At 38.0% G+C, this 26,456-nt stretch overlaps 1 protein-coding gene across 1 annotated transcript; it reads left to right on the top strand.

The window, feature by feature from the left end:
- The first annotated feature begins 3,516 nt into the window (after positions 1–3,516).
- POGLUT3 (protein O-glucosyltransferase 3) lies at positions 3,517–26,221 on the top strand. The gene is made up of 8 exons (XM_079101624.1): positions 3,517–3,790; positions 10,631–10,828; positions 14,899–15,185; positions 17,629–17,845; positions 19,377–19,573; positions 20,744–20,938; positions 23,068–23,172; positions 25,315–26,221. The coding sequence occupies exons 1-8, from the start codon at positions 3,589–3,591 to the stop codon at positions 25,438–25,440; spliced, it is 1,527 nt and encodes a 508-aa protein (XP_078957750.1). The 5' UTR covers positions 3,517–3,588; the 3' UTR covers positions 25,441–26,221.
- The last annotated feature ends 235 nt before the right edge of the window (positions 26,222–26,456 follow it).

The raw sequence follows: 26,456 nt of genomic DNA, 5'->3' as shown, positions 1-26,456 counted from the left end.
GTTGAAATAAATGATTTAAACAGAGGCACTGACTTGTTTTTATTTTAAAGTGAACTAATTATGTGGTATTTGTTCTTCCTTTTTATAAATTTTTGTTATAATTATACATGGCAGTAGAATGCATTTATGTATTTTGATAAATCACACATAAATGAAGTATAATTTCTCATTTTTCTGATTATATATGTTGTAGGATCACTTTGGTCTTGCCGTCACATATGTACATGAGGTAATAAGTCTTTTTCACTCTACTATCCTTCCTACCCCCATACCCCTTCCCTTCCTGACTTGGTTTTCATTCCCATCCTCAAATTATTATTTTGAAGCATGAAAGTTCCATGAAAAAATGCAAAGGGGTAGGGCAAAAGCATTTAAACCAATCTTTCTGGTGACTACTGAGTGATAATTGCCTTATAGATAATACTTTCAAAAACAGCAGCTTGTTTCTGTCTCTTTTCATTTGTACCTGTCCCGACAAACAAACAACCAATAGCAACCACAACAAAAAACCAACCAACACTGGGAGATCAGTGTGCCTGGATGCATAACAGAAGAATGAAGAAGGTCTGGTGTTTCTGGGGTTCTCACATTTATGAAGGAAAAGGGAGCTAATTGGAGTTGGGGTCATCCGCTGCCTGGTAGCACTGATGAAAGATAAACAGGTCTTTCTAGACAAATGTAAGACATGCTATGTTAATTCCTCCCAAGCAAATTAATAGAATTATACTAATCTATCTAGACCATCAACCTATCTAGTACTAATCTTTTCTGGAAAAGCAACCCAAAGCCCTTCTCCACCAATGACAAGATTGTGTCATCATCTTAAAAACGGATAACATTTTATTCAGAATATTTTTACTGTCCTTTGTTAAAATTTAAAATACATTGGATCAGATAGCATTTTTAGTGGTAGGCAATAGAATCATATCTGGCTAATTCAATAGAAAAAAAAACACACAATGGGTACACTTTGCTTACAAACTCATTAGGAGGGCTGAGGAGATAGATTTTAGGCTGAAATTCCAGTACCAGTTCCTAAAACCATGGCACAGAATAAGATTTGCCAAAGGATCTACTGTTTCTGTAAAGATCCATAAGATGCAGAATCAGAACATTAGATGGGCAAATACACTGAATTATGAAATTTGTTCCAGAAATCACTCTTACAGAGATTCTAGGGACCAGTGCAATTTATAGAAATATACTGAATCTTAGACGTTTTGGAATTACACAGACTACAATTCTGAATTTAAGAGTGGAACTAAATATGGAGATGAATGTGAAAGGAAATGAGAAAACTGTTGAATTATAATTTTCTTCAAGTTTTATACATGACATTTCTCTTATCTGAAATGCTCTCTGCCCCCTTTTATGCAGCTGATTCCTATTTGACCTTCATGTTTCAGAATAGATACTATCTTTTCTTGCTTCCCCCAATATTAAGCTAGCTGGCCTTCATATGCAGTGTATATTTTACTATATTTATATTGGAAGAGGCCATCTGTTGTGGACCTTGAACGTTCCTGAACATTCTTGCTAGGTTTGCCAAGTATATAAGTCCCTAACTGCTCTTCACCCAGGTCATTTCTCAGGGTAGTGTTTGAAGCAAGCAAACTTGAAAGATGAGATAACATCTCCCCACCTACAAGTAGTAGTAGACTTTAATCCTGTTTAAGTGGTGAATTCCCTAAACTCAGTGCTGCCCTCCTGTAATGCAAATCACTTTAGGCATCCAAGAAAGGCCCTTTGCATTGCCCCTACAAGATTTTGGGGGCAAAGGAAATCAACATGAAGTTCTGGCTACTGCCAGTGATTTTGTCTCTCTTCTCCACAAAACTACAGGCACTTTAAAGAATAATATCTAAAATATCGTAGACATATGAATGTTTGTTGAATGCTAGGGATATAGCTCAACAGCAGCGCTCATGCTTAGCGGGTGCTAGGGCCTGAGTTTAAGCCCCACTACTAAAAAAAGAGAGAGAAAGTTTGCAGAATGAATGAAATTTGATGATAAAAGAGTCTAGTCAAGGCATTGGTTGTTCTAAAGAGATATGCTCTTCAGAGATGGATTAAGAAAGAAAACAGGTTGGTACAGACTCAGTATTGCTAAACAAGAGGGTGTTTGGATACAATTATATGGCTTCCTTGATGGGTTCTCACAAAGTGTTATAAAATTTATTATGCCATATTTCACTATCACTCAGGACGAGCTAACCCTTAGATCATTTCTCTGGGGGAAAAAAAAAGTTTTGAAGTCTGAATTTGAAAGAGTGTGAACAAAATGTGTTCTATACAATTTTGAGTGATGGACAGAGCAAAGTGGAATCCATAGACCACTCCAGAAAACTTACCAGTGAAAATAATACTAAGTAATGCTACTGCAATCTACTAGTTTAGCCCTGCAATCTACTAGTGATTTACTACCAGTTCTCCAATAATCTTTCCCAAGAACAAAGAACAACATCTACCTCTGCTTAGCCTTTCTAAAATTAGTCAAGAAAAGTGGTGAAAATATGAGATAGTTTTTTTCCCTAACAAAACCTGGTCAGGGCAAAAATGCTGAGTAGCCCAATTAAAGCCTTGAGAAGACAGAGGGTTGCCCAGGATCTGGTTCTGACTTGTTAGGTTGAGTCTGCCAAGAGGGTGATCCTGTGTCCATTCTCCAGTGTGAGTTCCCTCAGAGAATCTTCATTTCCTATGAATAGATTCAAGCCATAAACAGATAAATACAAAGAAAAATAACAAATGTAGATTAAATGGTCACAAAAAGTAGGCAGGCCGTGATTTAGGCTCTTGGTGCCTCTACCAGTCTCTTCCTGGACCCAGTTTCCAGCTTCTGAGAAGTGGTGGAGGTGAACAAGGCCAACCACTTTCCATTAATTACGGGGGACAAGAGATTTTAAGGTGAAGCTCAGCCACCAGGCTTGACCCAAACTCGGTGAATGCTCAGAAAAGAGCAGAGAAAGAGGGGAATGTGGTGGAAAAGGGCAAAGGAGAGGAGTGGAGGGAATCACACTCCACTCCAATGAGGGAGGCTTCTGGGAAGACAAGAAACCACAGGCGACTAGAGAGTGCTGGTGTGAACAGCCAGCCGTGAGAAGCGGTGCGGAAGGAGGGAGCGAGAGACGCCTGACAAGGGCTCTGCATCAGGTTAACTCAGTGAAATTTCCAAGAAAGTTTCTCAGCCGCGGACCGTGCCCTTTCTCTCACCCTACAACAGTCACCACCGGATCTTCGCCCTGGTTTCCTCTAAACAGTGACAAACTCAAGCTACCACAGGCGGGGCCGGGCATACCGAGGCCTGGGCAACGCAGAGTGCCCACTCGTACCCTCGGTCTCTCTGCGTGGGTCCTTCCACCCCGTCCTCCGTAGGGTCCAGGAGCCTGGGGGTCAAGGGGTGCCCATCGCCTTTGCGCTGTGCACGGTAGGTGATCGCCCCTAGCTCGCATTCCAGCACCGCGAGGGCCGGGGGGCGGGACGGCCGGCGGCCACGCAGAGGCCCGCCCCAGGGTGGGCCTCAGCCCGGCCGGCGGCGCGCCGGGCCCCTCCCTGCAGCCGCGGAGCTGGACCGCAGCTGCCCCGCCGACCATGCGCCGCCTCGCGCGGCTCCAGCTGCTGCCGCTGCAGCTTGCCCTGCTCCTGGCCGTAGGGTCCCCCGAGGCCCCGGTCAGCGCGCCGCGGAGCCTGGCGTGGGGGCCCGGGCTGCAGGCGGCCGTCGTTCTGCCCGTCCGCTATTTCTACCTGCAGGCGGTCAACTCCGAGGGCCAGAACCTCACATGCTCGCCCCCAGGTAGCGTCCGGCCGCCGGCCTCCCTCGTCTCCCTGCCCGCCCCGCTCCTGACCCCGCAGCGCGGCCCCGCCGCCACAGCGCGGCCCGGGAATCCACCCGCGGCCCCTCCCCCCGGCGTGCATCGCCCTTGCTTAAGTCTGATCACTTTCTCTTCCGTCTTCCTCCCCGACACCAAGGAGAGAGGGAGAAGCCCCGAGTCTTCAGAATGAATGAATGAATGACTCCAAGAGCCCTTCCACATTTAATGTGCAGACTGACGTTCCGAGTGCGTGGCGCCCAGGGAGTTATAGTGCGTGCGGTGTGAGGCACAGGCTGGATGGTCCTCCCGTCTCGGGTGTAGATGGCGGAACTGCTGCGGCATGCAGGGAGGGCCTAGGAGGCCTGGGCCTGAGGAGTCATCACGTGAAGGATGGATTACTTTGTTTTGCATTACTTGGTTTAGGCCTGATGGAATTGAAACCGTGAAAAAACTACTAACAAGGAATGTCAGAGCAGTAGGCAGAAAGGAGACAGTTCTGTGGCCTAGGTTTTAGTTTTCTTCGCAGTTTTGACTTCTTGAGAGCATATTACAGGAATCAGTGAAAGTCTGTAGAAATTCAGTTATTTCCTCTACAAAGATGGATACTGTCCTGGCAGTCTTTCAGCTGGGTCTGCCTCCCACATTCTCTTTTACATCTTAACCTTTGCAACTTCTTACAACTTGTCTTACTGTTTTCAAGTTGTTGCTAGTCAGGATTTGCTAATTTATATCTAAATTAGGGTTCCAGCCAACTGGCACCCTATTTTATCAACAAAGACAAGGAATGGATTGGTGCCTCTTACCCTGCCAGTCCTGCTGGAAAACTTACCTGTGGGAGGTGGAGCACGGGGTAACAGTGGGGGGCACTGTCGATTAAGCAAAGTATGTAAGAGCCAACAGATTCACACACACACACACACACACACACATTAAACAAATATTCATTTGCTGTCCACTATGTACTTTGTAATCGTGCTGAGGATAATGCCTGCCCATCACGGAATTTACAATCTATTGGGCAAACAGATAAGCAGATCGCCTATGACTATACAACATAGTACAATGGAGGTATATACAGAGTGCGGTAAAAACACCAAGAACTACCAGTTTCCTAGGGAAGTCTAGAAAGATTCCAGGAGCAGAGATTTGAAGGATGCATGTGGCTGTTCAGGCCTTCCCATAGATGCTCTGCAATGTGCAAAAGCACAGATGCATAACAGAGTGTGGAGTTCAGGAAAATAAATAATTTACTGATGCTAAGCAGAAAGAGGAAGTCCGGTTGTACCTTGAAATCTTCAAGGCCCTTGAATGCCAAGCAAGGGTTTTTTTGTATATTTAATTTTTTATTCTAATGAGTTACACATTACAGTAGAATGCATTTTGATAAATCATGCATAAATGGAGCATAGTTTCTCATTTTTCTGATTATATATATTGTAGGATCACATCTGTCATGCAGTCATATATGTATATGAAGTCATAATGTCTGTTTCACTCTACTGTCCTTCCTACCCCATACCTCTTCCCCTCCCTTCACTCTCCTCTACCTAAAGTGACTCCATTCTTCCCCAGTGCCTTCCACCCCAATTGTGAAGTAAGGGATTTTTAGAAATAAAGGAAAACCAGTGGAGAATGTTGAGCTGAGGCCTGATGAGAACCTGTTCTTCCTTAACCACTTCAGTGGGTTTTGCTCTACATTTAATTCAGAACACTCCTGAAGTTGTCCTTGATTATCACTTTCATAATATACCTACCAGTTAGATCCTAAATCTTCAGACAACTGTTTTTCTATGCTTTATAGGAATTGGGGTAGAATAATTCCAACTCTATTGACAGAGAATAAAGAGGTTATATCAGGGTTCAGCTAACTTTTTCCTTCAAAAATCAGATAGTGATACTGCTGTAAAAATTTAATTAATGCTTATAATTATACTGCCTTAATCAAAAAAGATAATTTCCTTTTTTAAGAGTAACTTTTCTGTAACCCTGTACCAGATCTATTGTGTTCACAAAACAAAAATGGTAAGATCACGTAATATTTGATTTTTATAAAAGAGTATTTCAATTGTTTTAGAAATCATACATTTTTAGGTTTTTAAATTGCTTTCTTCATTTAAAAATAATGAATATATTTCAATAAAGAAAAGGTATTAACTACTGATCTGCTGCAGAGGAAAAGACTGCTTCAAAAGGAAGACTGATAGGGAAGACTTTCTTTAAATATAAAAGAGAAAAAGATTAAAAAAAATCAGATAGTGAATAATTTAGATATTGTAGGTCAGTAAATGTAATAGTCTTTGTTACATTTACTCAACTCTATTTTGTAGCCATAGACAATGTGTAAACAAAAGGGCCTGTCTGTATTCTAATAAAACTATACATGCTAAAATTTGAATTTCATATAATTTTTCACATTACAAAATGGTTTCCTTTTAAATTTTTTGCATTTTAAAATGCAAAGACCATTTGAGTTTCAGTAGTTAGAAAATGTTATTTTTAAAAATGATATCTTTGCTGTGTGTGTTGACACAAACCTGTAATCCCAGCAATTTGAGGCTGAGACTGGAGGATGGCAAGTTTGAGGTCAACCTCAGCAATTTAGCAAGTCCCTAAGCAACTTAGCAAGACCCCATCTCAAAATAAAAAGGACTAGTGGCAAAGTGCCCCTGGATTCAATCCCCTGCACCAAAAAATAAACAGAATATCATTTGCAAAGAAAGTCCATGCTCTATTATCTAATAATCTGATTTTCCAGATATCTGTCCAGGGAAAATAATCCAAGTATGTTCAAAGATTTATGAGCACGGATACTCTTGCAGCATTATGATTATTTGTTACAGAAGTATAAATAGCCAACTATAAGATAATTGTTAGGGCTGGAGCTGTGGCTCAGTGGTGGAGCACTTGCCTGGCAAGTGTGAGGCCCTAGGTTTGATTCTCAGCACCAAATACGAATAAATATACAAAGTAAAATAAAGACCTGACAACTAAAAAAATTTTTTTTAAAAAGATAATTGTTAAATAAAGTATAATACAGTCATACAGTGAAATGTTTGGCAGCCATTAAAAGTAACATTTGAGATTCCATTTATATGAGGTATGCAAGGTAGTCAGAGTCACAGAAATAGAAGCCAAATAGTGATTGTCTCAAGAAGGGGTAAAGCAAGAAAAAAAAAAAGGTATGTGGTGGGTCAACATGCTGCATGTCTATAATCCAGCCTGTAATCTTGCCTGTAATCCCAGCTACTCAGGAGGCTGAGACAGGAGGATTTCAAGTTCAAAGCCAGCCTCAGCAATTTAGTGAGGCCCTCAGCAGTTTAGTGAGATCCCATCTCAAAATCAAATATAAAAAGGGCTAGGGATGTGGCTCAGTGGTTAAGCACCACTGAGTGCTTAAGTGGGTTCAATTCCCAGTACTAAAAAAAAAAAAGGTGTAGATTCATTGCACAGTAGCAAATAATGTGAATTTACTTAACACACTGAGCTGTACATTTAAAAATTGAATGGGGCTGGGGCTGTAGCTCAGTGGTAGGGTGCTTGCCAACACACACAAGGCATTTGTTGTTTTCTCCTCAGTCCTCTACCTTCATCAGTAATGATATCTTCATAAAATAATCTTACTTCCTAATTATATAGTATTGTAAACTGCTCTATTTTAATTGTTCTCCGTAACAGTCTTTTGTGGTAGGAAGAAGAGATATTATTGTCTTCATTTTATACATACACTGAGGCTCAGTGAAGCTAAAATTCGTTGTCCATAGCCCCACAGCCAATAGGTGTCAGAGCCAAGACCAGATACTCAGCCCTTTGCTCTTTTCCTTTTATCAAATCGCCCTTTATATAGATGTCATGCATCAGTTTTCAGTAAGATCCTTGAGAGTGTCCATGTTAGCAGACAGTCAGACATTTTTAGGATTTTTATTTAGTCTCAGGGCACAATACCTTAGTCTTCTGAAACTCTTCTTTTGGTCATGTAAAATCAACACTTGTTATAGCTACAGAGTTTGTAAAACTTCCTAAATATCAGAAGAGGAGAGAACACCATTGTACCTGAAGTGCCAGAGCTATTCTTTCAACTTTGAATGTTTCCATATGCATTATGTATGTGCCCTGGGGCAAGCTACTTAACTTCTTGAAACTTCAGGCTCTTGTTCTATAAAATGGGGGCCACAAATACCTACTTTACAAGGTCTTCTAGAAAATAAATGGGATAGGAAATACATATGCGGTCAAGGACTGAAACATAGTAGGGATTAATAGTCACAATTTGTCTTAAAGACATTTGAATTTGTAGATGAGAAAACTCAAGCTAAACTTCAATTCGGTGCTATTATAATAGCTACCAGGGCAAATGAAGATTCACAGTCCTCCCTTTTGAAGCAATTTGGAATTTCATTCTTCTCATTTTCTCTTGTAAGGTTAGAGTTGCTTATTTCTATTTTAGTTCTGGTAAATATTATTTTGCATTGATTCTTTTTAAAATATAGTTTTTAGTTGTTAATGGGCCCTTATTTTATTTATTTATATGTGGTGCTGAGAACTGAACCCAGTGCCTCACACATGCTAGGCAAGCACTCTTCCACTGAGCCACAACCCCAGCCTTTGCATTGATTCTTATATTAATTTTCATGCCATCAATGACACAGGCATGGATAATTACTATAAAAATAACTAAACACTTAAAATCCATATTTCCAATGGTTGTATTACAGTTTTACAAGTATATTTTGAAATATAACTTTTAAATGCTATTTAAATGTAACTGGAAGAGGTCATAGTGATCCAAATTGATACTGTCTCTTTCCAAATAATAAAGCATTTTGTAGCTAGGTTTCTTCCATGAGTCTCTTTCCAAAAAAAAAAAAAAAAAATCACACAGTCAATGATATGGTCTATGCTTGTCTTATATCTGCTTTGTGTGTCTGAAATAATGAACTGTGGGCAAATAGGAATATTTGATCAGAAGACAATGTATGTTTCCAACTGGAAAGGGCAGGATCAATGGAAATAACTTTCTAATTTCCAGTCTCTGCTCCCCTAATTTTCAATCTGCTGCACCATGTACCTTCCTGAAGCCAAGTGGGAAAGAACACAAGGCAATAATCTGTGTGTTTCATTTATATGTTTCAGGTAATTGGCCAACATTCTACTAATTGCATAGTAAATGATTACCTTTTTGTAATAGCCTCTGTTTACATATAAGAATCTATTTATTTTAGACTTCTTTCATAATCTTATCACATTGTTTCAAGAATCCTATAAGCTATGGATTCCACACTTAATTAATTATAAGATTTCAGATACTATTATGGTTTGGTTGTGAGGTGTCCCCCAAAAGCTCACATGTGAGACCATGCAAGAAGGTTCAGAGGAGAAATGATTGGGTTGTAAGAGTCTTAACTCAATCAGTGAATTAATCCCCTGATAGGGATTAACTGAGTGGTCACTGAAGGTGGGTAGGGTGTGGCTGAAGGAGGTGGGACTTGGGGGTGTGGCTTTGGAGTATATTTTTTGTATCTGGTGAGTGGAGTCTCTCTGTGTTTCCTGACCATCCTGTGAATCACTTCCCTCTGCCATATTCTTCTGCCATGATGTTCAGCCTCACCTCTAGCCGCCAGGAATGGAGCCAGCTGTCTATGGCCTGAGAGAGCTCTGAAACCTTGAACCCTCAAATAAACTTTTCCTCCCCTAAAATTGTTCTGGTCAGATCTTTTAGTCACAGCTGTGAAAAAGCTGACTAAAACAAATCCATGACTATGATTGAAGAGAATGAGAAATGTTTCTCTTCAATTTTTTCTTGAGAAAAAAAAATAAAATCCTTCAAGATTAAATCTTACACCCAATAGATTTAGAAACAAAGAAGAAAATATCTTTTTCAGTAATTTCAAAAATATATACGTTAAATATGCTTAATTTCATAATGTGATAGACGTGGAATTAAAAAACAACTTTGGGTATAACTTGCTGTTAGGGCTGTGGATTTCAGAGGATTTACCACATTTTAAACATTTCCCTTCAATAAGGTGATCTCAGTGGTACAGTCATTATACCATGAAGAAAGAGGCTCCAGGGTTTATTCTTAGGCCACACTAACATTACTCACAACAGTGTCGTTTCGAAGTCTAAATAAGTTAGCTAATAGAAAAGGGAGTTTGTTAAGTAGGTGTACTTACCTAGAACAGAAGTCCCACAAAAATTTTGGAGTTGAAAGGGGTGATTATAGTATGACTGTTGCACTTCAAGCTGAGGAAACAGAGAAGTAAATACTAGTGTTTACAAAGGTGAACATGTGTGTGTGTGTGTGTGTGCGCGCGTGTGTGAGCACGTTCACAGTCTGGTAACCGGCGTAATCTCTCTCTATATAAGGAAGTGGTTGAGAAGAAGGTTTGAAATTGGGTTTTAAAAAGGGGGAAGTTTTCTCAGAAGTGAAAAGTTTAGATAATGAAATGATGTACAAAGAACATGTGCATATTTTACAATGAGAAAGCGGAATTTCCGAAGACATCTGTCATTCTTGAAATTCATGGATTTTTTTTTTAACTACCTGAGCTTTGATGCTTAGGCAGAAAGTTAATTTCTTCTTTGCTTTTTATGAGTTGATTTCATTCATTGGCAGTAAATCTTTTTTAAATTACTAATGAGTCAAACGTTAATTTAGATCCTTTACATGATTCCTGGCCTTCAGAATATTCTAGACTCAAATGATCTTTGTTTATCATTGATGCTATAGGAAAAAAAAATTCTTCTAGAGACATTTGTCTAATAATTAAGGCTTGATAATCATGAGGTGGTGAAGTTATTTGTATTTCTTTTCCTTTCAGGTGAAACATTATTCAAAGTAGTAGTCAAATCTCTTTCACCTAAAGAGTTAGTTCGAATCCACGTCCCTAAACCTTTGGACAGGAATGATGGAACATTTTTGGTGAGATATAGGATGTATGAAACGGTCAATGAAGGGTTGAAGATAGAGATCCTTTATGGTAATGAACATGTGGCTCAGTCTCCCTATATTTTAAAAGGTAAGTGGTTATTAATAATCCAGAGCTAGCCTTAGTATGTGTCCCATGCTTTTCCAAACGAGTTATAATGACCTTAAAGTCATGTTCAACAGAATCAATATTTTATGTATATATATAAAAATCAACATTCTTACACATATATACACACACACACTTTAGATATTGAAATGATATACACACACTCCCTCCATTTAACTTGAAATTTTAAGGGAATGCAAATTAAGTAATTTAGATTTAAACTATAAAAAAAAAAGTTGTATATTTACCCATGTAGTTACCATTCCAGTACTTTTTATTCCTTTTTGTAAATCCATTTTTCTATCTGGTACCACTTGCCTTCTGTTTAAACAACTTCCATTAAGAAGAGTAAGAATACTGGTAATAAATTCTTCCAGCTTTTACATTACTGAAAAAGTCTTTATTTTGCCTTCATTTTTTTTTTTTTGAGTGTGAAAGAAATAAATTTCAAAAATTTACTTAAAGTAAATCTATTCTAAGAATATTTGTTATCAAGAATAAAAGCAATAATAGGTGTTGGCAAGGATGTAGGGGAAAAAGGCACACTCATACATTGCTGGTGGAATTGCAAATTGGTGCAGCCACTCTGGAAAACAGTATGGAGATTTCTCAGAAAACTTGGAAGTGACCCACCATTTGACCCAGCTATCCCACTCCTTGATTTATACCCAAAGGACTTAAAATCAGCATAGTACAGTGATGCAGCCACATCAGTGTTCATAGCTGCTCAATTCACTATAGCCAGATTGTGGAACCAACAGATGCCCTTCAGCACATGAATTGATAAAAAAAACTCTGGTATATATACACAATGGAATGTTATTCAACCATAAAGAAGAATAAAATTATGGCATTTGTAGGTAAATGGATGGAACTGGAGAATATCATGCTAAGTGAAATAAGCCAATCTCAAAACACCAAAGGCCGAATGTTTTCTCTGATAAGTAGATTCTGATCCATAATGGGTGGGTGGGGGTAAGAGAAGAATGGAGGAACTTTGTATTGTGTAGAGGGAAATGAGAGGGGAGCGGAAGAAGGAAATAGTGGAATGAGACAGATATCATTACCCTGTGTACATTTATGATTATGCGAATGGTGTGAATCTACATTGTATACAACCATAGAAATGAAAAGTTGTACCCCATTTGTGTACAATGAATCAAAATGCAGTCTGTAAAAATAAAATTAAAAAAGTTATAACCTTTAAAAAATAATATTCAGTTGAATCATTTTGAAATTTTCCAAAGATTTTATTTCTTTTCTTTTTCTTATAGCCTTCTTGAGGACAGTATCTTCTGAGCCTTTCCTGAGGGAAAAGTTAGTAGGTGACTGAGCAGGTCCATAGTAGTTTCACTCAAATATCCTCATTGCCTCTTCTCCACGAGGACATCTCATCCACCATGAAGTCCAGGTTTAAATTGATTAGCTTATGTGTCATTAAAGAAACTCTTAAAAGTTCAAGGTAGCACATTAAATCAGGAATCCTAGTTGACTCTTTTTGTGTCAATAAATTGTATGTGAAAAATGCACTAAGTTTTTATAAAGACATTTAATGAAGTCAGAGTTCCCCCATTTTTGGTCTAAAACCCCTATATTCCTAAGGAGAATTCCACTGATGAATCTTCCTTAGACTCCTGCCAAAACAGATCTGGTAAATATTTTCATTCCCTGGAGCAAGTCTTATGTTTCAAGTAGTGATCAATTTCTTTTTATAAGCCTACAGAAAATAGGTATTGGTAGTGGTGGGTCCTTAGGAGAATCAGCATTCTCTGTGAGGCAGAGTACTCAAGGTGTTTCTCCACAGCCCTCCTCATATTTTTGTTATTGGTGCATTATAATTGTACATAATGGTGGGATTTGTTGTTACATCTTCATATGTGAACACAACCTAACAGTACTATGCCCCATTTCCCCCCCTTTCCCTCCTCTCTTAGTGGGCAATTTAAAAGTATAGACTAAGAATTTTTTTATCTTTTCAGTAAAATATATGAATATTACATACCTGTAGACTATGGTGATTAAAGTTTAAGAGGCATGGTCTATATCCTTGAAGGCTTTGAATAAAGCACATATGGTAGACAACAAAGAAAAATTTTCTTAGCTTCTTACTGCCATTGCCTTCATTTAAAAAAAAAACAAAAAACTTTTTTGCTTAGTTATAGAATTACAAATTGATGGATTTTTTTTTCCCTCTTAGTACTTTAAAATTGCTTCTCCACTGTCTACTCAACATTATCTTTATCCCTTTAGATTACTTCTTGAGGTTTCCTCTTTATCAGTTTTTGTTGTTTGTTGTTTTGTTTTTTGTTTGCAATGCTGGGAATCAAACCCAGGGCCTCACACATGCCAGCCTCGTGCTCCACCACTGAGCCACATCCCCAGCCCATCTTTATCAGTTGTTTTGAGTAGTTTGGCTGTTGTGGTTTTTGGTGTAGTCATCATAGTCTTCGTCATTGTCTTCTTTCTCCTCCTCCTCCTCCTCCTCTTCTTCTTCTTTTTTTTTTTTTAATTTTGTGTGTGTGTGTGCACGCATGCTCGTGCTTGGGGTTTATGGAGCCTCTCAGATCTTTGGTTTATAATTTTCAACAAATTTAGAAAAATTTTGACCATTATTTCTTCAACCATTTTTCCATTCCACCCCAGCTTTCCTTCCAGGGATTCTAATTACTCATATTTTCAGCATTTTTGAAATTCTTTTTTTCTCATCATTTCATTTTATTTAGTTTCCATTTCTGTGTCTTTAAGTCCACTAATCTTTTTTTCCCTGTGATGCCATTTTGTCATTAATCCCATAGAGTACATTTTTCATCTCTTGATGCTTTTTTTTTTAATCTTCTTGAGTTTTTTCCCTGGGATGCAGCTGAGTTACTTGGAAATAGTGTAATCCTTTCGAGTTATGCTTTTACAATTTGTTAGATCAAATTAGAGACAAATTTAATCCAGGGCTAATTATTTCTCACTATTATTATTCCATACTATTTGCATATCCTTCCCAAGCCCCAGGAATTAGGAGGCTTTCCAGTCTGGCTGGGATGAACAGGCCCTCTTGCCAAGCCTCTGTGTTCTAATTATTTTGGATGGTTCTTCCCCTGCCTCACACAGACCTTGATCACATGTTCTGCTAAATACTCAAAGGGGACCTGCTACACATCTCTGGAGTTCTCTGTTCAGTTTTCTCCTTTCAGACTCTGTCCTCCCAATCCTGACTGCCTTGGTCTCCCTGGACTCTCAGCCCTGTCTCCTCAATTCACTGACACTGCCAGGCTTTCCCCACTCCCATCCCTGTGCTACAGCCTGGAAACTCTTAAGCAATAAACTTAGGAATTTTAAAATTCACTGTATTTGTTTCCTACCTCTCAGACTCACTTTCCTTCATTGCCTGATGTCTAGTTTCTTTGAAACTTGTTTCAGATATTTTGTGTGAGTCTTTTTCATTGGTTTTAGGTGGGAGAGTAAATCAGTCCCCGTTATTTATCTTGACCTAAAGTAGAAATCCTCAAGAAAATTTTTTAATAAATTTGATATTAAAATAAATGTAAATATCTTAAAATAATAAGTTTATATAAATTCTTTTAAAAATGAGTCTTCAGAGAAGTTCTATGCTTATAGCTAACCACTTAAAATTACACTGCCAGACTTCTCTGGGTTACACATTTCCTCTTTGAGATAAGCCAATGGAGATAATTAGGGGTCTCAGAGAATCACTGCCCCTACTACATTGTAATGCCTGAAAATTAATATGCTCTCTTCTTCCTTGTTAAAATGTAAGTTGTCTTATGTTCACAAGCCCTTTACACCTCACTAGAAATGAATTTATCACCTATTGACTGAGAGATTAGGGGAAAGCATATGCTATGCTGTATTGTGCAGCCGGTTCCAAAAGAAGACAGAAAGTAGGGGTATGAGACTGACATAATGAACTGTACCACTGATGTGTCTAAAGCAGTTTTTCTCTATCTAGATAATCATAGAATTCACCAAGAAGTCAATAATCCCTGCATCATGGCACTTGCTAATGGACCATGGTGTTGTATGTGGTTTGCTTTCCCTAGGACCAGTGTACCATGAATACTGTGAATGTCCAGAACAGGATCCTCAGGCCTGGCAGAGAACTCTTTCTTGTCCAACCAAGGAGCCACAGATTGAAGAGGATTTTGCTTCCTTCCCCAATATCAATCTCCTTCAGATGCTAAATGAAGTTCCCAAAAGATTTGGAGATGAGAGGGGTGCTGTGGTACATTACACGATTCTCAATAACCACATTTACCGGAGATCTTTAGGAAAATACACAGACTTCAAAATGTTCTCGGATGAAATTTTACTGTCACTGGCAAGAAAGGTATGAGAATGAAAGAATTTACTTTAAAAGTAGTGTAGTTTAATGATTTTGTTGCAACATGTAAATGCTTAGAATTATAATAGCAAGCTCAGAGATGTGTCATTCAAGTACTCATAAGTCATCTGGGAAGATCTCTCTTTCCTATAACATTTAAATTGGATAACTTGAGCCCCCATCCCAAGTAGGTGGGCTGTAAAGGGCACCCCAAGGTTTCTATGATCTCCCAGATGTTTACAGCCTCTGGGTGTGTTATTTAAGTTCTCTCTTCTGCAAACTCTCTTCCCATTCAGATTTCATCATCTGCAGTTATTTTTGTCCCCTCAAGATGAATTTGTGCTTAGAACATACTTTCCTTCTTTTATCCTAAGTACTTTTAGAAGATTATGTGCATGACTCATTTTGTTGAAGGCTTGGTGTAACACAGAGAAGTTATTTTGTACCCATGCATACTAAAAAACAAACAAAAAAACCTGACACTTAAAAATAGAAGTCTCTCACCAATCAGACGCAGTCATCCTTACCTCTGAGAACTTTTCACTGGCCGTCCTTGATCTCAGTCTCTTTCTAAATGTGGTTGGGCCCCCTGTCCACATCCACCAACAACCATCTCCTCTCCTGCTATTTGACCTCTCTTTCTACATTCTCAGGACTCTGAATTCCTTTTAAACAGAACAATTCAGACCACTTTTTGTTCTTGTGCCTGATCATGCAGGGTGGAGGGTGGAGGTGGGCAATTTTTATCTTTCTGACCCAGAGAGATCATCTAAGTAGTTTTGTAAACCAAAAACCAGCCTTCTTGATATGTTGTACAGTTTTCAAAATGTTCTGAGTGTGTGAAGGTAGTCAGTTCTTATTTTAAACAGCAGTTACTTTCCCCCTCTCCTCAGTCCACCATGTGAGCATATGACCCTGAGGGTAGGTACTCTCTGACCATCCACACTGCCTGTTTTCCTTTATCTTGTACTGGTATTGCTGTCTCTGTACCAATAATTTTCAACTGGGAATGATTTTGCCCCTCACGGGATATTGGGCAATATGTGGAGACATATTTGGTGATCTTACCTTGGAGGTTGCTACTAGCATCCAGTGGATAGAGTGGGTTTTCCTATTCATACCAAGTAGATAAATACCCTACAGTGAACAGGATAATCCCCCACAGAAAAGAATTATCCAGTGCAAAGTATCAATAGTGCAAGATTGAGAAACCTCACTCCATAATAAGAATTTCTGATATGAATTTTATTGATGAGTTCATAATTAATAACAGGGAAGCAAGAGCATATATATTTGTATTCCTTATCTTTCCCTTTTATTCCTGATTTTTGCCCACTGACTGGGAAGAAATATAAAAATAAAGTGAGACTCAGTCCTGGTCTTTGAGTGGCATACTCTAGTGGGACTTATTTGTGTTCTTTGGAAGTGGGAATGCAGTGTGAATACAAACAGATTAATGTACCACAACATGACAGATACCCAGGGTTCCAGTGCCTGATCAGGGTGAGTCATAGAGGAGTGAATGTTAGATCAGGGTTTGAGGGACAAGAAAGGAGACTACCAGGTTGTATAAGTAGGACAACATTCCAAGTAAAAAGAAATATGTATTAAATTGGATGGCATTTTCAGAAAGTAGCCCAGAATTTACCGGTACCTGGGAATGGAAGACAAGGCTTAAAGCTAAACTGGAACAAGATAGGTGATGCATTGAATCCAAGTGAGGAAGTGTGTACCTTCTCCTGTCGGCTTAAGTTTCTTTTAATCTTTTTTTTTCTTTTAATTTTGGTCATTACATTAACTTGTGCTTTAAAGATTTAATTGGCGGTCCTCGATCTTGGCCACATGGAAACTAGATTTGAGCTAGAGTGAGAACACCTAATAAGGAAGATATTGCAGCATTACCAGGCAAGAGGTGACAGGGACCTGAACTAAGACATTGACCATGGAGTCGGAAATGGGGCAGCAGACTCCAGAGACAAATGTAGGTGTGGTAAAGAAGGTGATAGTGGAGGGAAACAAGGGCTCCATTTAACATCATGGGGCAGCTGGCAGAGAGGGTTCTCACAGCCACTCATTCATGCTTTTCTATACAGCTTCTCCTTCTATAATACTAAAAATTTTTTTTTCTCTCCTTTGAGCAGAATTGTGGTCCTTGCGCATGCTAGGCGAGCGCTCTCCAAAAGGACCTATTTCTTCAGCTCAATATAATACTAAAATTTAAAAGCCACCTCTAGACAAGAGAACAGCTAAGAGAATTTGCCATGTACCATCCTCACCCAAGATTTTCTGATACAACTTACAACCAAGAAGCATTCTTCTCCCTTCTCGTACTGTTTTTGAATGGTCACGCTCTATCAGAAATATTTAAGAAAGCCAAGGAACAATATAGTATTTAGTATCAAAGACTGGAGTCCTCCCAGCACTAATGTTTGTACTTTCATTTACTTAGGTCCTTCTCCCAGATTTAGAATTCTATGTTAATCTTGGAGATTGGCCTCTGGAGCATCGAAAAGCCAGCGACATCCCTGGCCCTATACCTATCATTTCCTGGTGTGGCTCTCTGGATTCAAGAGATGTTATCCTTCCAACCTATGACGTCACCCACTCCACGCTTGAAGCGATGAGGGGTGTCACTAATGATCTGCTCTCTATTCAGGGAAATACAGGTAAACTGAGGCTGATTCTAAGGAAAAACTAAGAGTGAAAATAGTGAAGGGAATGTTTAATCAGAGAAAGTGAATGTGTATATTTTAATAACCATTCTTATTTTCTTACCAAGAAAATAGAAAAATGGCACCTTTGGGGCTAGGATGTAGCTTCATAGTAGAGTACTTGCCCTGCATGTGTGAGACTCTGGTTTCCATCCCCAACACCACAGAAAAACAACCAACCAACCGCAAAAAGGCACCCTAAGCACTGACATGGTTTGTTTAGAATTCTTCTAATCCTAAAATTAAAAAGATACGGTTTGGGCTGATAATGCCCAAACCTACCTTCACTGAGTCTCCTTCAAGTTAATCTTTTGCAAATATACATTTGGGAAAGTCATCACTTAATTCAGACTCCAAGGCCTTTACATTTCTGGATGAAATGAGATAATTTTGAAATATATAAAATGTTACACAAATATAAGAGATGTAGTTTTGATATTACATTCTTCAACACTTGGTAAGAAATTCTTCCCTTTCCTTTTTATGCTTCTTCACCCTTTAAAATCTGAATTCCTTTCCTCCTATTTGGTGGGCTTGGATTGTTGATATGACACAACTTTTTTTTAAACCAAACTCACTGAAATGAAAAAACCTTGTCTTTATAGCTTGTATTTCTGATTATTATTGTTTGATGAACTTATTATGTACACAAGATCAGAGAGTTATAAACTAAAGTTAATAGTACATGAAAATTGGCCTACTTTTAATTTGATAATAATGAATTCCTGAAAGGTGTGCTAATATAGTAAAAAGGTATGCTAAAATAGTAAAAAGAAATGACTCCCATTTCTGTGTTTTATGATTTATCCCTCAAGACAATGACAGGTGTTAACCAATGGCTTTCTTTCTTTAATATTAATCAATTTAAATTAATTTTCCCAGAATATTCCCCCCTGCAAAAAAAGAGAAGTTATAAAATATATAGATAAATGTATATAGTTATGTATTTGCATTTAATGGTGTATTAGAAAAGTCTTCCCCAAAATTCTGAATAGCCTGAGGATTAAAGATTTGTGGGTCTGTCTTAGTTATGCAGTTTTTTGGTCCTGTGAACAAAAGCCTAGCTCATGTTTGATTGTGAAACATAAAAGATGGAAGCTATTTCTTGGAGTGAGCCAAGTCATCGAATCTCTTTTTTTCTTTAAACTTGATCCAGTATGATTTTGGATATTTTCTAGTCTTGTACAACAGAAAACACCAGTACTTGTGTCAACTGTCATTAATAGGCAAGTGGGTGGAATTGGAATATTCTTTACTTTAGCAAATAAAAAAGAGTGTTTTTGAAAGTCTATGCTTGAAAGTTATCTCTGGCAAATTGAGATTTGATCCCATATTTTCTGGAAATAGCATCTACTTTATAAGATGAGTTGATGATAAAAGAACATTAACATCTTAAATGACAATGGTGGATTAAAGAAGATTATGCTTGCCATATAAAATGTCACATTCTTAATTGTCATTTATTTTTATGGCCTCAAACTTCTAGGACCTTCCTGGATCAATAAAACAGAGAAAGCTTTCTTCAGAGGTAGAGATAGCCGTGAAGAGAGGCTGCAGTTGGTACAGCTATCCAAAGAAAACCCACAACTGCTAGATGCAGGAATTACAGGATATTTCTTTTTCCAGGAGAAGGAAAAGGAGCTTGGAAAAGCCAAATTGATGGGTTTCTTTGATTTCTTTAAGGTATGTATCACCTCGTACCTCTGATCTCTGAAGTATAGAGTCTTCTTGTATAGATATGAAATGTTAAATTTGTGTTAAAAATCTATCAAATAGGTGGGCTTAGGCAAATTTCTTCTGTGAACTGACGCACACTTTCATTCTTTCTTATCAGACTTGGGGAATTAAAAAGTTCATTATAGTTCCTTTTGTCTTTGTTGTTGTGTTAGGGTGGCTGCACAGATGTTACCCTGTTCTCAACATTTGCTGTTAACTTGTCTACCAAACAGCTCAGAGCTATGTTTAGTGCTCAAATTGTAGGGGCAACATGAGTTTTGGTATATTTCTTGCTCTTTTTTAATATTTGCTTTAATAAGCTGAGGATAGGTCATCTATGTCAAGTGATGTCTAATGTCCTTTGTAAATAAAAAGAGCACACATTTAATGTATGTCAAATACGGAGTTTCTATATTTCCCCGAAGACAAGTTTTCTCAATTATTAAAAAAAAAAAGTACCTTCTTCACAGTGTAATAATTGAATAAGATTTAATGCCTATGAAAAGGGCTTTTGAAGTGGAAATCAAAACTTAATAATCTAACATAGGCAAACAGAGCACCTACTTCTCCAAGTTTCTGTCTTCTTGACACAAAAACTATAAAATAAAGGTAACACCTTCTTCCTTCAGGGATTGAATATAGGAACAAGTGAAATCATGTATACATGAAAGTATAAATTCTTATCAGTATTCAACTTTAATAAATACAGACTTTTGGGCTGGAGATATAGCTCAGTTGGTAGAGTGCCTGCCTTGCATGCACAAGGCCCTGGGTTCAATCCCCAGCACCACAAAAAATAAACAGATACAGACTTTATGAAAATAGTTTTAATACCTATTTACAGAAATCTGAATTTCCCATTGTATAGACACAATCAAAATAGGTACATCCCTATTCCCTAAAGTTGTTTATCACTTTATCCTTAAATGTTTTCTATTTCTTAAAATTGATCTGTTAAAGGCTGCTTATGAGTTGAACATAAAGAGAAAATATAAGTTACAAAATAAAATTTTGAAACATGTTGAAAATTGGAAAGTAATTCTTCTGTATTTAATATTACAGTATTAATGAGAAGCAAAAATGAAGCCAATCATTGTGAAAAGTTTTTGCTTATGTTTTTCATTTTTGATCTTTCAGTACAAGTATCAGGTGAACGTCGATGGGACCGTGGCTGCGTATAGGTATCCATATCTAATGTTGGGAGACAGCCTGGTTCTGAAGCAGGACTCGCCCTATTATGAACATTTCTATGTGGCACTTAGGCCATGGAAACATTATGTTCCAATCAAAAGAAATCTTAGTGATTTACTAGAGAAAATTAAATGGGCCAAGGTATGTTCCCTATGATTTTTATTTCGTTAGGTAATGATAGATTCATTGGTATAGGTTACCTGAGATCCATGATAATTCAGTTTAATTTGATATAATGAAATTGAAAGAAATGTGATTTCTCTGGAACTTTTGCTCTCTTAAAGTATCTAAAATCAACATCAAAAATCACTTGAGTATCCTCTATCAACATATTTGAGGATGTTGAATTTAAAGTACAATGTAGATTTTTTTTTAAAGAAATCACAATTTGTGTTTATACCCACCCACACAGAGAGCACAGAAAATGCATGTTATAGACTGAAAGAACAGAGCTAAATATTAAAAAAAAAAAAAAATTTAAGGCAGTTGTGACACTATTTTACTGTAGAAAAAAAGGTACAAGTTCTTTTTTTCCCTAATGGCTTTATTTCTTTTTTTATTTGTTCTTTTTAGTTATACATGACAGTCGAGTATATTTTGACATATTTATACAAACTTGGAATATATCTTATTCTAATTAGGATCCCAGTCTTGTGGTTACATGATGTGTATTCATATGTATACACAGGAGATTCACTGTGGTGTATTCATGCATGTACATAGGAAAGTTAAGTCAGATTCATTCCACTGACTTTCCAATTTCTGACCCCTCTCCCTTTCCTTCATTCCCCTTTGTCTAATCCACTGAACTTTTCTATTCTACCCATCCCACCCACCTCATTGGGTGTTAGCATTCACATATAAGAACATTTGATCTTTGGTTTTTTGGGATTGGCTTATTTCACTTAGTGTGATACTCTCCAGCTCCATCCATTTGCTGATAAATATTGTAAAATCGTTCTTTTTCATGGCTGAGTAATATTTCATTGTGTATATGTACCACATTTTCTTTATCCATTCATCTGTGGAAGGGGCATTTATGTTAGTTCCATAGCTTAGATATTGTGAATTGAGTTGCTATAAACATTGATGAATAATATATACTATTTTCTGAAAGAAAATGGATGCCAACCAAATATACTATACCCAGCAAAATTAAGCTTCAGATTTGATGATGAAATAAAAACCTTCCACAATAAACAAAAGTTAAAAGAACTCACAACTAGAAAGCCTGCACTACAAAACATATTCAATAAAATATTGCATGACACAGCAATGAAAAATAAAATTGAAAAGGCACAAATTCTTAATCAATGCATGCAATATACAACATTTCAAGAATCACAAATTTCCCATAAAATAGGAATTCCCTTTTTAAAGGAACAGTTTTGAAAAGCTGTTGTGTTTCATTGTAAAAATTCATCCTTGCTTTGTAAGTCTATTCTAAGTTTCTGAGAAGGAATATTTGTTTAAGGAAACAACTGGGTGGAATCATTTTTGTGACCCTTTATGAAAGCCAGAGTTGCCAACAAATGGCTTTTCCTATCAGCAGTATGGTAGAAGATTAACTCTTTTCAAAAGTATAATTAGGAACACTGACTGTTCCTGGTACTAAAGAAATAGCCTGTGGGTACTAATAACTGAATTATTTTTATACCAATATAGTCTTTGATGGCTCTGGCTGCATGTTAAAATGGAGCTTTAAAAAGATGCTATAACACCAGAATAAATTCACATTACTCTTAGGTAGAGAGGATGAGTCAGGAGGACCAATGACTGGCCAAAGCCAAGCTTGCTTCCTGGGTAGCTAGGAAAGCGCCAAGGTATCCCTGATAGGGGCCACATGTGGGTGTTGCCTTGCAGTGGCTGTGCAGGGCCATATGTGTCTGTGTGATCATTTCTCCATAACAGAGATGGTTAGCACTCTCTTTCCATGGTGTCATTCTTTTTTTTTTTTTTATTGTAAACAAATGGGATACATGTTGTTTCTCTGTTTGTACGTGGAGTAAAGGCATACCATTTGTGTAATCATAAATTCACATAGGGTAATGTTGTTTGATTCATTCTGTTATTTTTTCCCTTCCCCCCACCCCTCCCACCCCTCTTTTCCCTCTATACAGTGCTTCCTTCCTCATGGTGTCATTCTTAAGTTATATTTCCATTTCTCCCATTCTGTTCACATTCAACCCCACATCTTCCCACCTCAGACTTGCCCCAGTTTTCTTTGTGGGCTGCAGGAGTAATTATTATTCTTTTTAAAAACCCTTTAGGAAAATGATGAAGAAGCCAAGAAGATTGCAAAAGAAGGGCAGTTGACTGCTAGGGACCTGCTACAGCCACACAGGCTTTACTGCTACTATTACAGAGTTTTACAGGTCAGTTCAGAGCAACCATCGGCTGGGTCAGCCCTCCTCAGACCTCATGCCTTGCTTCCTGCAGGGGCCAGAGAGTGGGCCTATGGAACTACAGCTCAGCGTAGGCCCCTGCCTGTGGGAAGAAAGGGCTAGTGCTACTGCCCCTGTGGCTCCACACTTTTCATCTCCGTTCAGTATTAGGAAAAACTATGCTCAGGGCTGGGTGCAATAGCACACACCTGCAATCCCAGCAACTTGGGAGGCTGAGACAGGAGGGAGACCCTGTCTCAAAATAAAAAATTAAAGGACTGAGGTAGTTGCTTGGTGGTAGAGTTACCCTGAGATTGATCCAATATGACAAAAAAAAAAAAAAAAAAAAAAGAAAGAAAGAAAGAAAAAAAAAAAAAGTAAAACAATGCTTGGAGCCCTTACAAACAGAGATTAGAAACCCCTCCTATCTATTTGCATCCTCTTTTGTAGGTACCTTATGGAATTCCTAGTTTAGGTGTTTTGGATCATCAGACAACTTTCTTGATGAAAATGAGAGGATTGGACTAGAGATCATTAACATCTCTTTCTGCTCAAAATGTCACCTCCTTGTTCTCTTAAGATCCATGCCTTTGCTATCAAAGTATGATGTTCACAACCCATTGTGCTAGGACAGTGGGATAGGTTGCCATGAGATCGAGGAAGACATCGGGAGATGGGACATGAGATACAAGGTTTATTGAGAAATGCTTGTGGGAGAGGTCCAGGGACCACTGGCTGTACAGTACTTCGCCAGCAAGTCCAGTGATGCACCTCTGCTACACATAGTGTCTACAGTGCCTCACCAGAAAGTAGTGCCTTCTATCTCTCACACTTTGTCCAGGGATGGTCACCTGTACAAGCACGTCCCTCTCCATGGTGCTCTGATCTTCATGGTTACCCACGGAGAGGGGTTTTATAAGTTAGGCTAACAGCAGTGGCATTGTTAATTCATTTAGTTTGCTTTGTTCCTTATATGAGCAGCATCCCAGAAGCAGCTGACTTGGTATGTTTGCAAGAAAACAGCTTTCTATGGTTAATACTGACTTGCCGTAATTCCCAGCATATGTGAGAGAAAGCCAGTATCTTTCAAAATAATACCTATCTGGATATTCCAGCTCAGACTCGCTCTCATTATTCCTTTATCTTGGCTAGGTTTTGGGGAAACAAAAAAGGCCATTCAGCAACATGAAGTTTTACTGTCCTCATTTTCTCCAAGGACAACAAAGTAAAGGGTGGAAGGCAAATAACTTGCTATATAAAACAATCAAACAAATGAAAATATTTATAATAGTTCTAACACTCTAGGGCTGAATCCTGAAGCACAAATGTTTACTGGGAATCAGGATTGGTACTTTGAGTAAGTACTTTGTGTTTTACTCAGTAAAATCTAGACAGAAAGAGAAAATATGTAAGAAATCATGTTTTTGTTTTTAACAAATATTTTTCTGCAGGAAGAGTAAAAGTAAATTCCTCAAATGCCCTTCCTTAAGTGGGTTCTGTCCTCTCTGCTGGTCTAGCTAAATTTTAATAGTAGGAGTTTCTCCCCCTAAAATTTTAATTAGTCTTACTTACTTATATCACCATTTTCTTGGGTTTGGCTCAGTACCAGGAATATACAGCTACTTGGACAAAGAACCATTGAAGTGAAATATCTAATTTATAGAAATATTTCAGTCAACAGCCATAGTATAGGAACATTTTATAGGCTGGTTGCCATTTAAAAAATGGATATGACTATAGGCCTAACAGAAAGGATATGTACTACCCACTTTATCTTGAGATGTTTATCATTTTGTTTGCTGATGTGAATGTTCAATAAGTAAATTATTCATTAGCAAGTAGAAGATTAGTGCTGAGAACTGCTGTTTGGTTCAAGTGGGGACATTTGGCTTAGCATGTCTCTTGTAGTGTTCCTCCTTACACATAAAATTGTGAATTAGGGTTCTTGGGTAGATTATGAAATACTGTACCAGCACCCATAATAACTAAAGTTAAAATGTAACTTTAGGACCAGAATAAACCAGACCATTGGTTTTGGTCTGAAGTATAATGACTAGGGGTAGCAGTGGGTAGAGGTATCAGGAGAATGAAGTATGGACTAATCTTTCAGCTGCCTTCAAACACACATTTCAGAAATATGCAGAGCGCCAGTCCAGCAAGCCTGAGATCCGTGATGGAATGGAACATGTGCCTCAGCCAGATGATAACACATCCATCTGCCGGTGCCACAGGAAAAGGTCTTCAAGGGAAGAGCTTTAAGGTGGCCCAGATTCACACTCCTGTGTATGCCAGCTACATCTTTTAAGGGAAGACTTAAGATAGATGCTAAGCTGTGAAGAAAAGTACAGAAGACATTTTTCTTGGTGACTTTATATAATGTGGATTGATATAGCAATATTTGAGCAAGTAATACCAAATATCTTTGAATGTTAATTTCTTTTAGGCTAAAACTGCTGTTATCAGCATCATAATTTTCTCAAAACAGAACATTTGCAGATCATAGATTGAGAGGCTTGCCAAAATACAAATCACCCTCTGTGACTCTGTTGACACCAGGCCCATTGGCTTATTTCTATCCCTTGTTCACTTTCTGTCTTCTGCCTCTGTTTGTGAAGAGAAAATATTTGTACAGAGTTTTTTTTGTTTGTTTGTTTTGTTTGTTTCCTCCTTACTGCATATTTTCTCCTTTTGCTAGCTGCTTTTGGCATTCAGCAGTTTCTGTTTCCTACCTTGGAAGGTCTGGTGAGAATAATCAAAGATCAGGAAGATAACTCTGATATTCAAGGTAGCATGCAGAGTGTAAAGGGAATTTTTTTAAATGCACTGCTCATATCTTTTTAGCTAAATTTCAGGCCTGAGTCAAAACTAAGGAGAAATTGTAGCGGGGTGTGGTGGCACACGTCTGTAATCCAGTGGCTCAGGAGGCTGAGGCAGTAGGATTGGAAGTTCAAAGCCAGCCTTAGCAAATTAGCGAGGCCCTAAGCAACTTAGCAGGACCCTGTTTCAAAATAAAAAGGGCTGGGGACATGGCTCAGTGGGTACAAAAAAAAAAAAAAAAAAAAATTAAGAAGAAATTGTGCCATAAGCTGATAATTCCCAGTTATTAGTGTAGATGACATCATTCTGTGGGCATCTTTCATAATCTACATTTTGAAAAGATAAAGGATAGCTATAGTCAGGTGAGGATCTTTAATTCTTTTTAACTTAAAAAGGATTGTTGAAAACACTGAAAATCTCTACAACAGCCTTCAGGAAACCCTGTATTTCCTGAAAAT

The sequence above is a fragment of the Sciurus vulgaris genome (assembly GCF_902686455.1).
Source record: "Sciurus vulgaris genome assembly, chromosome: 11".
NCBI lineage: Eukaryota > Metazoa > Chordata > Mammalia > Rodentia > Sciuridae > Sciurus > Sciurus vulgaris.
The sequence above is the reverse complement of the archived record's forward strand: the minus strand, read 5'-3'. Positions and strand labels throughout refer to the sequence as shown.